At 36.9% G+C, this 11,974-nt stretch overlaps 1 protein-coding gene across 5 annotated transcripts in view; it reads right to left on the minus strand.

Moving 5' to 3' along the window:
• Positions 1 to 11,974, minus strand: part of CPNE3 (copine III) — a 52,023-nt gene continuing 40,049 nt past the window's right edge. For 4 of the 5 annotated variants that reach the window (XM_010568149.1, XM_010568151.1, XM_010568147.1 and 1 more), the window contains 8 exons: positions 10,981 to 11,067; positions 10,332 to 10,391; positions 9,440 to 9,573; positions 8,938 to 8,992; positions 8,785 to 8,836; positions 8,011 to 8,144; positions 5,685 to 5,921; positions 1 to 4,210 (listed from right to left, as the gene is read on the minus strand). In XM_010568149.1, coding sequence (XP_010566451.1) covers positions 4,100 to 4,210; positions 5,685 to 5,921; positions 8,011 to 8,144; positions 8,785 to 8,836; positions 8,938 to 8,992; positions 9,440 to 9,573; positions 10,332 to 10,391; positions 10,981 to 11,067 — 870 coding nt within the window. In that variant the 3' untranslated portion in view covers positions 1 to 4,099. The remainder of the gene's footprint in view (positions 4,211 to 5,684; positions 5,922 to 8,010; positions 8,145 to 8,784; positions 8,837 to 8,937; positions 8,993 to 9,439; positions 9,574 to 10,331; positions 10,392 to 10,980; positions 11,068 to 11,974) is intronic. The other variant, XM_010568152.1, reaches the window with a different exon arrangement.

Consider the following 11,974-nt stretch of genomic DNA (forward strand, 5'->3'; position numbering starts at 1 on the left):
ATTAATTAGTAAACCACTCTCTCATTGCAAAAGATCCAATCCCCTTCTGCCTACACGTGCTACCAGGTAACTTCAAACATTTTCACTATTGGCATTTTTAAGTTCATCAATCGTGCACTGACATATATTACAAAGTAAGGGCTGAGACTGCAGCAGCAAGTGTTACAGTGCAGCAACAGAGCATCATCCCACAAGTTGCTGCTTTGGTACAGCTCTTAACAGCTCAGGATTGCAGGAAAGCCTGTCAGTTCTGTCTGCAAAATTACCGTTATGCACAGTTCTTGAGTTCCTTAGACCCAAAATGAAAGAGAAGTGTCAGTGTTTGCAGAAGATCATGGCCACACACAAGTAACATCCATCTGGTTTTCTCTGACATTCTACTTTTCTATTGTTGGAGTATTTTCCCCTTCCCTGAATTCCACCATTTTTAGGCATAGGCAAGGGGAGGAAGGGTCCAGGAATCCAAGTTGCAACTATTTATAGGGTTTTCACCAGAAAGAACAGCACAAGAAATGTCAAGATCTATTAAATCCTTTCAGGAACTAATTCTACCCTGTGGATCCTTGACTGGTGGAGAAGTTGAGTGAATTACTCTGAAGCACTTAGAAAACGGAACTTCCAGTATCAAAGCTCACTCAGGTTCTGTATGGCATCACGCTCTGCTGCAATACTATGTCTCTAGTATCTCTGCCAATAAAAGCATCTCAGACTTGACTACACTTGAATGTAAAGAAACCGAAGGGTGGAGTAGAACGATGTATTTGAAAATTAAAATAACCAAATCTCCATGACTCTCTACTTAAAATGTAGACACTGTTCTGAAAAAAGTTTTGGAAAATCTGATAATTGTATGAAATACCATGCATGGGAGAACTCTAACATGGCAAAGAGCATGAAACAGTCACTGCTAAAACCATCCCATTTCAGAATATCTTCTTGCTAAAAGCCAGTATAAGATGCTTTATGAAATATACACTGCACATTCATAACCACTGAGTGAAAAGGCATTTTTCCTTTCATCTGATAATACTTGTTATAAATCTGAGCTGTTCAGCCTGTGGAATACTCATCATAGGAACTGCAAAAGCAGCATTTATCATTACATAGAAAATGCTGAATACAAAAGCACAACAGAGTAACAGGATATTGAAATTATATTTTGAATGCATATATACTGTAAATCAGTTAACTTCATCAGAAATGAAATACATAGGAAAGTAAAAAATAGAGGTTACAGGTTATTTCTCTGCTGTACACATGTATATAATCAAGACCATTAAATGGCAAAAAGCATCTGATTACAAAAACTGCTATACATGATTTTTATCACAAGGTGGTGCAAGTGAACTATAAGCACATTCACTTTACAAAACTGACAATATTTTGCTTTGTCACCCTCAAGCTAATAAGGCATTTTTTACATGTAAAAACAAACAAAAAATGGCAAAACAACATAGTAACTCCCCTCCCCCTTGATTCACAATCTGCTGCATTCCTTGACTCAGAATATTGCTTCAGCTTAACTTGTAAGTTTCTAAATTTTTCAACAAGTGTTAGCTGTACACCTCTAAGAGAAATTATACCTGAAAAATGGTTCTTGTCACCGTCAGGTTTGAAACACTTTTCTTTTACATAGAATAGGGCACATTAAGAAGTAGGTATTGTTGATATGCTATTTAATTCCCTAAGCTTGAGGAACATGGGGGCACTTTTCCAGTAAGAGATAATGAATTCTCTACTGTAGAAACTCAGAATTACTGTATAAAATACAGACAAAACAGAAGGTTTTATTTTATATTAAGCAGGTATTTAGTACAATAATACCTATTAACATAGGTAAATGCATTTAAATGCACTTCCATGGCAACTTAAAACAGAATTGGTAACAGAACTCAGATGCAGCATTATATTTTTGGCAGACAGCTCAGAGGAACTTCAGTAGTATCCTGTACTCCTATCAGTAGTACTCGCCCACTTCAATTAATCTAGACAAAGCATTAATACTGCATCCAGTTATCTCTGTACATGGAGCATGTAGCTGTGAAACAGTTTACTGTTCCAAAATCATACAATATCAATTTGCAGCAGTGTGATTTAGGTTCATTATAACTACTTCCTTGATCTTAATATTTTGTGTTGCATATCTGGCATGACACTTCATTATAATTTATGTATGAAGTAGAAACACATTTGCACTACGCTGATAAAAAGATGTCTGTAAATTTTTATATAAACACATGAATTAGATTTAAAAAAGAAAGAGCTTGGCTTAATATGAAACAAAATCTCTTCCTCAGTATTCCACTACTGAAACTATTCAGGACCCCATCCACCAAGGAAAATGGAGTGGAGAATAACACATTCATTCATGATTGGTAACTAGTCAACTTTCTACAAAACACTTGGTATGTTTTACAGGATGTGTAAGACAATCTTGGTACATATACCTTTCATCCATCAATGTTAATGTGAATTCAGATTCTTGACAGGAGTATACATGTATGGAAAGAAAAAACAAAAAAAACCAACCACACATTGCAGCTCCAGCAACTAAAAAGAAGTCACATACACTATGACCTGGTGCAATCTTGAGTGCCAAAGTATTCTAAATTTAGTGTTAGCCCATTCTGTTCTTACATGTTACAGGTAAGCCATCCAGAATCAGATCAGTCAGATACCTAACTCTAAACCACTTCAAATGTGAAACTGCAAAATTAATGTTCAAGATGGGCATTTTGGAAGTGATAAATGAGACCTTTACATCCACTTACTTTACACGCACTGACAGGATCAGAAGAGATCCTCAGCAAGCAGTATGCAACTGAGAGACAAGAAAGCTTCATCTTTCCACTAAGCAAACAATATGATTTACACTTGGTGTAAATGGTGAAGAGAAAATTCAAGCCAAGAAAATAAACCAGAAATTGTTTGCCCTAGAGAAACGCAGTGTGATTACACGATTAGAGCTTAGAGACTTTATGTCTTCCTACTGGGAGAGAAGAAGGAAGACTGGGGTTTTTGCAGGCACTTTTCATTAGTAGGCTCATGACAAAGAAGCATGATTCAAAATGACGAAACCAATATAGGTAGCACTTTCAAGAACTGCCTTTGCTTGAAAATATGCAGTTATAAATCAGACAAAACTTTTTAACTAGAAAGTGAATTCCCATTTCACAAAAAGCCCTTTAAAGATCAGTAGTCATGACTCTTATTGAAAAAAAAGAAAAAAAACCACAACCAAAACAAAACAAAACCCTGACCAAAATAAAATCTGGAGTTCCTGTTTTCCAGCACAGTACACACTGAAATACATCTTACAGCCTTTACAGTAGTAGCCTTGAAGGCCAATAGTATTCTGAGATGTTAGAAGTTCACCTTGATTCACCCTAGTTATTCCTGTACTACCTTAAGAGAATGTATACTATAAAAGAATATATACTTTAATGACTTGTTTGGCTTATGTTCACACAGCCCTGAATCCCAGGCATTGGCCAAAGGCACTGAAGTGGCAAACGTAAAGTAGGCATGCAAGGAGGGCCTTTATGCTCTGTTCTGGCACTTGTTTAATTATGAAACTCCTGTGACAAAATTTTGCTCTGGTGGCTTAATAGACACAGAAGCTTAAAGTATTCCAGATTCGTTGAAGCACATACAAACTTTTATCTGCTCAGTGGGGATATACCCTCTTTTTCATTTCAGACTGGTTTTACGACCACTGAGAAACTGCAGTCCTCAGTACTGATCCCACAAAAGTAATTGAACACTCCCACTGGCCATATTTATCAAACAGGCAGCTGTTCCACTTCCACCCCTTCTTCCCCTTCTCTCTGCATATTCAACCTCTTTTTTTCCACTCTTACTTTGCAAAATAAAATGCACCCATGCAAGCCCTATCTCTCAAATCAACATCAAATATTAACACAATTAGATTTTGGCCCTTAAAAGGCACATTTGGCAAAGTGATTTGCAGGCAAAAGCTAACAGACATTACCACACAGAGGTGTGTGTTTACAGGTATACAGAAGTATCTTGAGAACCAGAGTCTGCAGATATAGCAAGTAAAGCAAGCACAAAGTCTCAGCTTCCCTGTTCAGCCCATTCACTTTACAGCAGGATTCTTAGGAGGCTGCAGTTTGTAGGTGCTGAAGTAGTTCACCACTTGCTGAGGGATTTCTGCCAGGACACACTGCGCCAGAGCTTCTTTTGGAGACTTAGAAAGAAAGAACATCAAGTTTCAGTTTTCACCAAATTTTAACAGAGATCCTAAGACGGGTAATAAGCAACTCCTCTACTAGACCAATTTAAAGTCTGACATTTTATAGAGGGCTTTACACAGTGCCCTTGTGGGACAGGTGGAAGTTTCTCTGACATCTTTACCTGCTCGCTCCCATTACCAGGAATCAGCTGGCTGCCTTGTTCCACTGAAGTAACAGGAGCTGGGTGCTCAAAGGGCTGCCATGTCTTAAGATACCTTTTGTCATGTGAAATATACACACACACAGAGTGCAGATGTTGAACTTCAGCCATGTAAACACACTTCCACTATCTGCTTAAGATGATACTTTAGGGGCTTGTCTAATCATCTGCAACCTTTTGCACCAAGTCTCATCCACAGTAACTGTATTGCTACAGAGCAGCTCTTCTAAGAGATAGTTTTTACTGTAATACTAAGTATCCATGGGAAAAAAAGCACCCCATTTTCTAGAAACTGAAAGCATTTGAATGTGTAATTTTATATTGAATATTGACCCTAGTTACTCTACATCCAAGTGCATTATTCAGTAAGTATAATCTATATTGATTTTGCTCTCTTTCTCTTTTCAGTTTGCCTGAGTTGCTCTGAGATTAAACAAAGAATTTGTATCAAAAGTAAAAACAGAAATACAAAGACAAAATACAAAGGTATAGGGAGTATTATTAATAGGGTTAATATGAAGAAACAAAACCAAATTAGAACATATGAGGATGGAAATAAAAATAATGACCTTATCTTCCCCATCCTGAGGAAACTTTTGTTTTGCTGTTTGTTTTTTTTTAAATCTGCTACTTCCAGCGATATGGCATTTAAAAGTTGGACTATATTAGCCTGTGCATATTTATTGGGTACTACAGCAAAAAATCAGGACTCCATTCTTTCACCACCTATTTTTTTGGTATATTTGCTTTAATGAAAATGAAAACTATCACCACTATTGTGCCCACACACAATTTCTACTGATTACGACCTCCCTGATTTAACCTTGAATTTTAACACTGCACTAAAATGTGAGACTAATCCACGTTTACAAATGGGCATCCACAATAAAAAACACTTTACCATAAGAACAAAACCACAGTAAGTTCTTCCTCCCAAATGAAAAACACATCCATCTGTTTAATCAAGTCTGGGAGAGATTTATACAAAGGTCATTCCCCTGCAGCAACTTGTCAGAAATGCAGTGCTGATACCAGAAATGGAGTCTTTTTAAACATGCATCAGCAGACCTAATGGAAATCCTACAGATGCTGAAGTCTTTTGTCTTTTTTTTTTTTTTTTTTTTTTTTAGCATTTGATAAAGACTTATCTCAGACTTCAGAGTTCATTTTAGAGACACTGCAAAAGCTTAGGACTATACGTAGGATTATCCTAGCAAACCCAGCATACCTCTACGATATTTATTAAGCATACCATTAAGTTTACTTACATTTTGGAATTTCCTGAATGGCACAAACTGGACAATGTCTCTGACAGCTGGTTCTCCTGATGAGGACCTGAGAACTCCATTGTCACCATCAAGAAACTCCATAGCATCGAAGTCTGCTCCTCCAACACCAACAATGATAATGGACATAGGCAATTTCGAAGCATTAACTATGGCAGTTCGAGTTTGATCAAGGTCTGTTATCACACCATCCGTTATGATCAGAAGTATAAAGTATTGCTGTCAAATCAATACACACTGTGTTATGACAGAGAAATAGAAAATGTGTAGACATGTACACTTAGAAAAATGCACACACAGACTACATACTGTTGTTACTTTGAGCATGTTCAATGCACTCACTGAATTTTACAATCAAACATCTTAAGTTGTGGTCAGGCTTCATCTGTACAGTCCAAAGAAATTTATAAGGACAACATAATCAATCCTTTAAAAGAAGTAATCTTTAAACAGCCACCTCCCAAAAAACCAATGGTATCACCCTTCTCCTCCTCCTCTCCAAAATCCCCAGACAAACCAACAGTTAACCTATCTTCCAAGTATTTGTCCTAGGATAGATGGCAGTTTAACAGCTATGAAACTTGTATTTGTTTCCTTTCTGGTCTATCAATATCTTTATGAAATGCTAGCCTTCGTTTCATTCAGTTAAGAACAGATGAACAAAAAAGTGCTACCAAGGGTAATGGAACAGGCCTTCATTTTCATAATGTATCCCTAAAATCCTAAACATAGATTAAAACACATCTTTCTGTACCAAAAAACAGAATGCCCTTTTTCAAATTCCTTTAATCATGTTTTCTAGCTGCTTTATTAAGTTAATTACCTAGGCATCTGAAACCACCTTGCAGTATTTCGGTAATTTATTCAAGTACCACTTGAGTTACTTCCACTATACTGACAAGGCTTCTAAAAGTTGGTATCTTCGCCTCTGTTCTGGATTGAAGTACCAAGAACAAACTAGAAGTACAAAGTTCAGAAACTACTAAATTCCTGAACTTCTGGTCTTCTCTCACTTGGTTCATTTCAGATGATTCCTGGGCAGCACAAATGCAACTTCCAAAGGTACTCCCAGTATTCTCAGAAGTCTTCCTCTTCAGTAGTTTGCTTCCCATCTTCCCTTATCTGCCTCCAAAATAACTGGTCTTCCCTTATCTCTGTGTTCAGGTATCACCTTTTCTCATGGCTTCCCACCACTCCACTCCCCCACTCCAGCAAGAATATCTACAAAGCAGCCACGATCAGAGAAGGCTATAACCAGTGGCACGATAGCACATCACATTAGATTTATTTCTCTCTTCTTATACTTCCCCTGTACTGAAAAAAACCCAACACCAAAACCAAAAGCCAACCCAAAATACCTACAATATGCATTAAAGGCCAAGGCAGCAAAATTTCTTCAATACATGCTTTTAGGCAGAAAAAATAAAGCTCTTGCTAGGCATATTGCAGTCTCAGAAAAAAATAAGTACAAGAGGTTTTGCTACTTTCCTTATATATATATATATAGATGACAGTTACTACTGAAAGGCTACCAAAGCAAAACCTTACAAACTTCTTGGCATATGAAAATCAATAGCTCTTTTCCAAATTGGTTTCCACAGGTACTTTAATATGCAAAAATAGCTGATTTTACTTCCTGATTTTACATGACATCTGAGATACTAGTATTTGCTATCATCAATGATTTAGGATATATATGGTTTCAGATTTCCTGAACTTGCATGGATTATTATCTAAATGGTTCATTACTCAAAACTTGCTTTTCAGACCTCCTATTTCTTAATAAGGTCAACAACTTATGATAGGGAGGAGACCACAGCACATATAGCACCTAAAGCTTTATAGTATGGACAGTTAATTATCTATGGTGGTAACTAGGTGTCAGGAGCTATATCCTCCATTTCTTTGATACCTTACTGAATTCTGTCCCTCAGCTATCTGATATGAAACAAGGTCTAGTTGATTTTTCTCAGCTGACGTTAGATCATTCGCCTATATGCCAAGGCTTAAATTAGACTTTAACACCTATATAGCACTGCAAGAGCTTTGAATAGAAGATTCATAAAAGTGCCATGTATTTTTAAGTTGATATTTCAACTCTGAAGACTTTATTTAATTTAGGAGACAACTGTTGTGTATGATCTGCAAAAATCAGTTAGCTTTTATATCGTTTTAATGGTACCAAACACCAATTCACAAAGTAAATGGCCAGCTGTTGAAACATACTTAAAAGAGAAAAATAGTATTTATAAACTAGAAGGGAAAGAAAAAAGTAAGCAGAATACACATACTACCCTAAAGAACTTACAGATGCTGTTTGCTGTTGTGTAGCTGCAGCAGCAAATCTTGCCACATGATTTATAATTGGAGAAAAATTTGTTGGCCCATATAACTTCACTTGAGGAAGACAAGCCCGATATGCATCAACAATGCCTTGGATTCCTAGAGAACACAAATAGATCATATTATTTTTTTCATATTAGAATTAGGATGTTTTGAAGCACTCCATTTTCCTAAAACACTGTATATATCAGTTATTTAAAGTGATGATGCAAAGATTTAAAACTAATCATGATAAAAAAAAGAATTATTCATGAGCAATGGAGGCCTCCAGCTTGACCAATGCTTAATGCACATGCTTAACATGCTTGGCTTTATGTGAATAGAAATACTATACACTCAAGTGTGTGTAACTAATTACAACAGTTCCCTTTGCCTGGCAGCTTGTGGTAGTTACTAGTGTGATCAGAGAGGCCACATTGAACAGGCACTAGGATCATACTCAAACCAGACAACTCCACGCCAGCAGTGAAGTAGAATGAAGTGGCTTGACAACATGACAGAACCCTTCCCAGCTTATCTGTACTGTGCCCTAGCTCTTTAAAACACTTATTTCACAAATCATTACAGAAGAGAGACCAAATGCTATTTATATTAACTAAGAAAACAGTCATAAAACTGTTTCCTGCTACATGACTAAACTCATTATTTAATTAGAACAACATGCTTCACAGTTCACTTTTCAAGTGTGTTTATCCCTTCACCTTCGACATTTTATTCTCTAGGTCTTTCTCAGACTTACCATTACAGAATGGGTTTGATGGGTTAAAATTTAATGGGAACTCATGTGACACCTGCCAATACACAAAAGACATAGTCAGGACTGTATATACAATCTCCTCCTGAAGTAAGTGCTTTTAGTTGTCTCATGTAGTGCATTTACATATCCCATTACCTGAAAGGAAGGAGGAATTTGTGCACCAAATCCAAAGGCTGGAAACATCTTATCTCTAAAAAAGTAATTTTAAAGAAAATGAAGTGTGTTCCTTTAAAAGCTGTCACAGTTCAGTAAGTTAGCTAATCAGTGCTGCTTTTGAGCATTAAAAATGCTGTTTATTAAGCATTAAGAGGCAAAATTAAATGGAAGTTCCCCCCATAACTGTTTCTAGGACCAAAACCAATCTTTACCACCAAATTGGCAAGAATGCAAGCATTTATTTAAATTAATGCTGCTCTTTACATCACAGATGAAAAGCCTTGCTTGTCTGCTGTAGACACAAGCTTCTGCTTCTGAGTATGCGATCGTGCAGTGATTATGAAGAATTTTTTAGCTCTACATTTCAGCTCAGAAGTTTCATTCCAATATATCTGCTGGCATCTTCAACACCAGTTTAAGAAACTACCACAAAAATCAATACATACCTAAAAAATTATTTAAATGAAAATCTAAAACTTACGTATCATAATCCTGAATGACCATTCCTACAGACCAAATGGCTGTTAGGTATTCATTAACTCCATTAGGGCTGAGGTAATGCAGAGAGTCTGGAGAGCGAGGGTCCCCATTGGACCCTGTAAAATCTATTCCCACCTGTCAAATGCAATATGTATATCAAATTGCTGTTAGAGGTAAATTATGTTTCTTATCTCTGGCAAAGCCAAAGTGAAAATCATGAAAGAGTTGTAAATAGTAGTTACCAGGACATCTACAAATCTAACAGGCACAATACATAGATGCAGGTTTCTTGGAATATTAACACTCTTAAAACAATGCCACTACAAAACCAGCAGAAGGCTCTGCATCTCTCAGAAGGGCTGAAATGACTTTTATCTGTCAGGTTTTTGCTGTGTTTTTACTTTCAGTTACCATTCACAGCAGCTCTTCAATAGCTGTTACATTAATTTCATCCTGTATCTTGCCATACACATATTTTGTCTCAGAAGTACGACTAGCCAGACATCACAGAAGCCTACAGATAGTTCGTTCTCTGACCTCAATGGCAAAGGGCCTTGAAAACCACCATTAAGGGCAAAAGTGAAATCCTTGGTCAGAAAAAGGGTGGGCGGGGGAGCCCTTAGGAAAAGGAAACTTGAAGGAAATCAGAGAACTGTAAATGTCTCCTTGGTCTCCTAACTACAGGTTCAGAACTTTGTGCCCTGAATAAGGAAAATAATTTTTTCTAAACAGACTAGATGGGCTCTAGCAAAATGGCTTCCCCCCTCCATGCTACAGAACAACAACAGCAAAAAAACCCCCCCAATAATCAAATTAAGAGCACGGGCAATCAATTATATGCTTCAGTTTGTTCCAAAACTCAAAAGCTACTTTATATAAATGATTTAACTTACTGTGAAATTCAGCTGACACCCACCCATGATGTAATCAAGGAATGTGCATTCTACTAGGATCTAAAAATAGAAGTTAAAGATAGAAATTGACTTTTTTTTTTTAATGGGAGAAAAACAATAAGTATTATTGCAGCAACTTTTGAGGTTCCGGATTTGTTATCTTCACCCATGCAAGGCACTACTTTTACTCTATAGATATCCCATCCACCCACTGCAGTGAGGATATTTATAGCGTATGCCATCACACACTCAGTGCATCAGGATCAGGCCTTTTACAAAATTACAGACAGACAACAAAGAAGCTCCAAAAGCACTATCATTTATAAAACAACATATTACAACAGACTTACCAGATTCTAATTCACCATAAAACAGTGACTTGGGAAATGCAGTGGTTCAGGAATGGCCTTACAAATTGGTAAGCGACCTTTGCCATATAGATGGCATCTTCAAGAGAAAGTGAGGAGATAGGGTAGGACAGACACATGATTCAGCTGTCAGTCTGTCTCCTTATATGAATCAGAGCTCTTAAATATTTACTGTGTCTGGAACTTTCAGACATTTTAAAGTTGAGGGTGAAGGCATACTAGATAAGAACTGTTATGCCTGAACACTTAAAAACAGAGTTATACCAGAATATATTACTGACCTCACAGTGCTTAACACTCACAATGCCAGAGTTTTTATAGTTTTTTTTCTTCTGTCTTTTCTTTTCATTGATACATTCAAATTCAACCTGCATGGATGCAAACAAATCCAACAAAAGCACTATAAATATCATTTACGCAGCAAATTTAAAAATTCATTATTCTAGGACTGATACTTTGGGCTTGTATTAAAAATGCAGTTTATTTCACTATCCGGCAAAATTAAACCCAGCCTGCTCAAAATCAGCAAAAAAACCCATTATCAAGACAGAAATCCTCTCTTACTCAAAAACTTACAAATACATTTGTTCAGACAACTGTATTTCAAACCAGACAAAGAAATTCTGTACCATTTTCCCTCTGAGGATTCTGTTAACAACTTTCTTTTTGGTAAAGATACAGTGATTCAGGCAAAGCATCACTGTTTCCAGCAGCTGTGGCAGTAACACATGAGATAAGAGGGATATGTTTAAGCTTTCCCAACTCAGTTGTTGAAGCTTCATCAACTAAACCAATAACTTAACCTCTGAGTGTAATCAACAGCTAGCCAGGTTAAGCAGCTCCTGCCATCATGCAGTCATGACGGCACAATGCAGCGTGTCTGATGCATAAATAGTCTGAGGAGGTATTCCAGACATGTATTCTGGCTCAGTGCCAGAAATAGGTTCCACTGCTTTGGTTTAAATTAATTAAGTTTTAAGAAGTGATCTTGCAATTTATCAAGTGAAAAAATGCACTAACAAGGTCAGCACCTGAGAAGTCTACATGCCTCTTTTTTACCTTCTTTTTTTGGACATTTCACCCCCAGCATCACTTCTATTTGACTTACTTTAGTACTATGTCAATTGGTGAGGTACTCACTAATAACAGCCATGAGATACATAGCATTTACAATCGTTCAACTACATTTTATCATCCTCCAACCAGAGCTCACTAACAGCATGCTTAGGGGGAAGATACACCTTAAGGGGGGGGGGGGGGGGGAGAAAATAAGTC

Source organism: Haliaeetus leucocephalus, unplaced genomic scaffold (genome assembly GCF_000737465.1).
Source record: "Haliaeetus leucocephalus isolate CR32 unplaced genomic scaffold, Haliaeetus_leucocephalus-4.0 Scaffold239, whole genome shotgun sequence".
NCBI classification, from domain to species: domain Eukaryota; kingdom Metazoa; phylum Chordata; class Aves; order Accipitriformes; family Accipitridae; genus Haliaeetus; species Haliaeetus leucocephalus.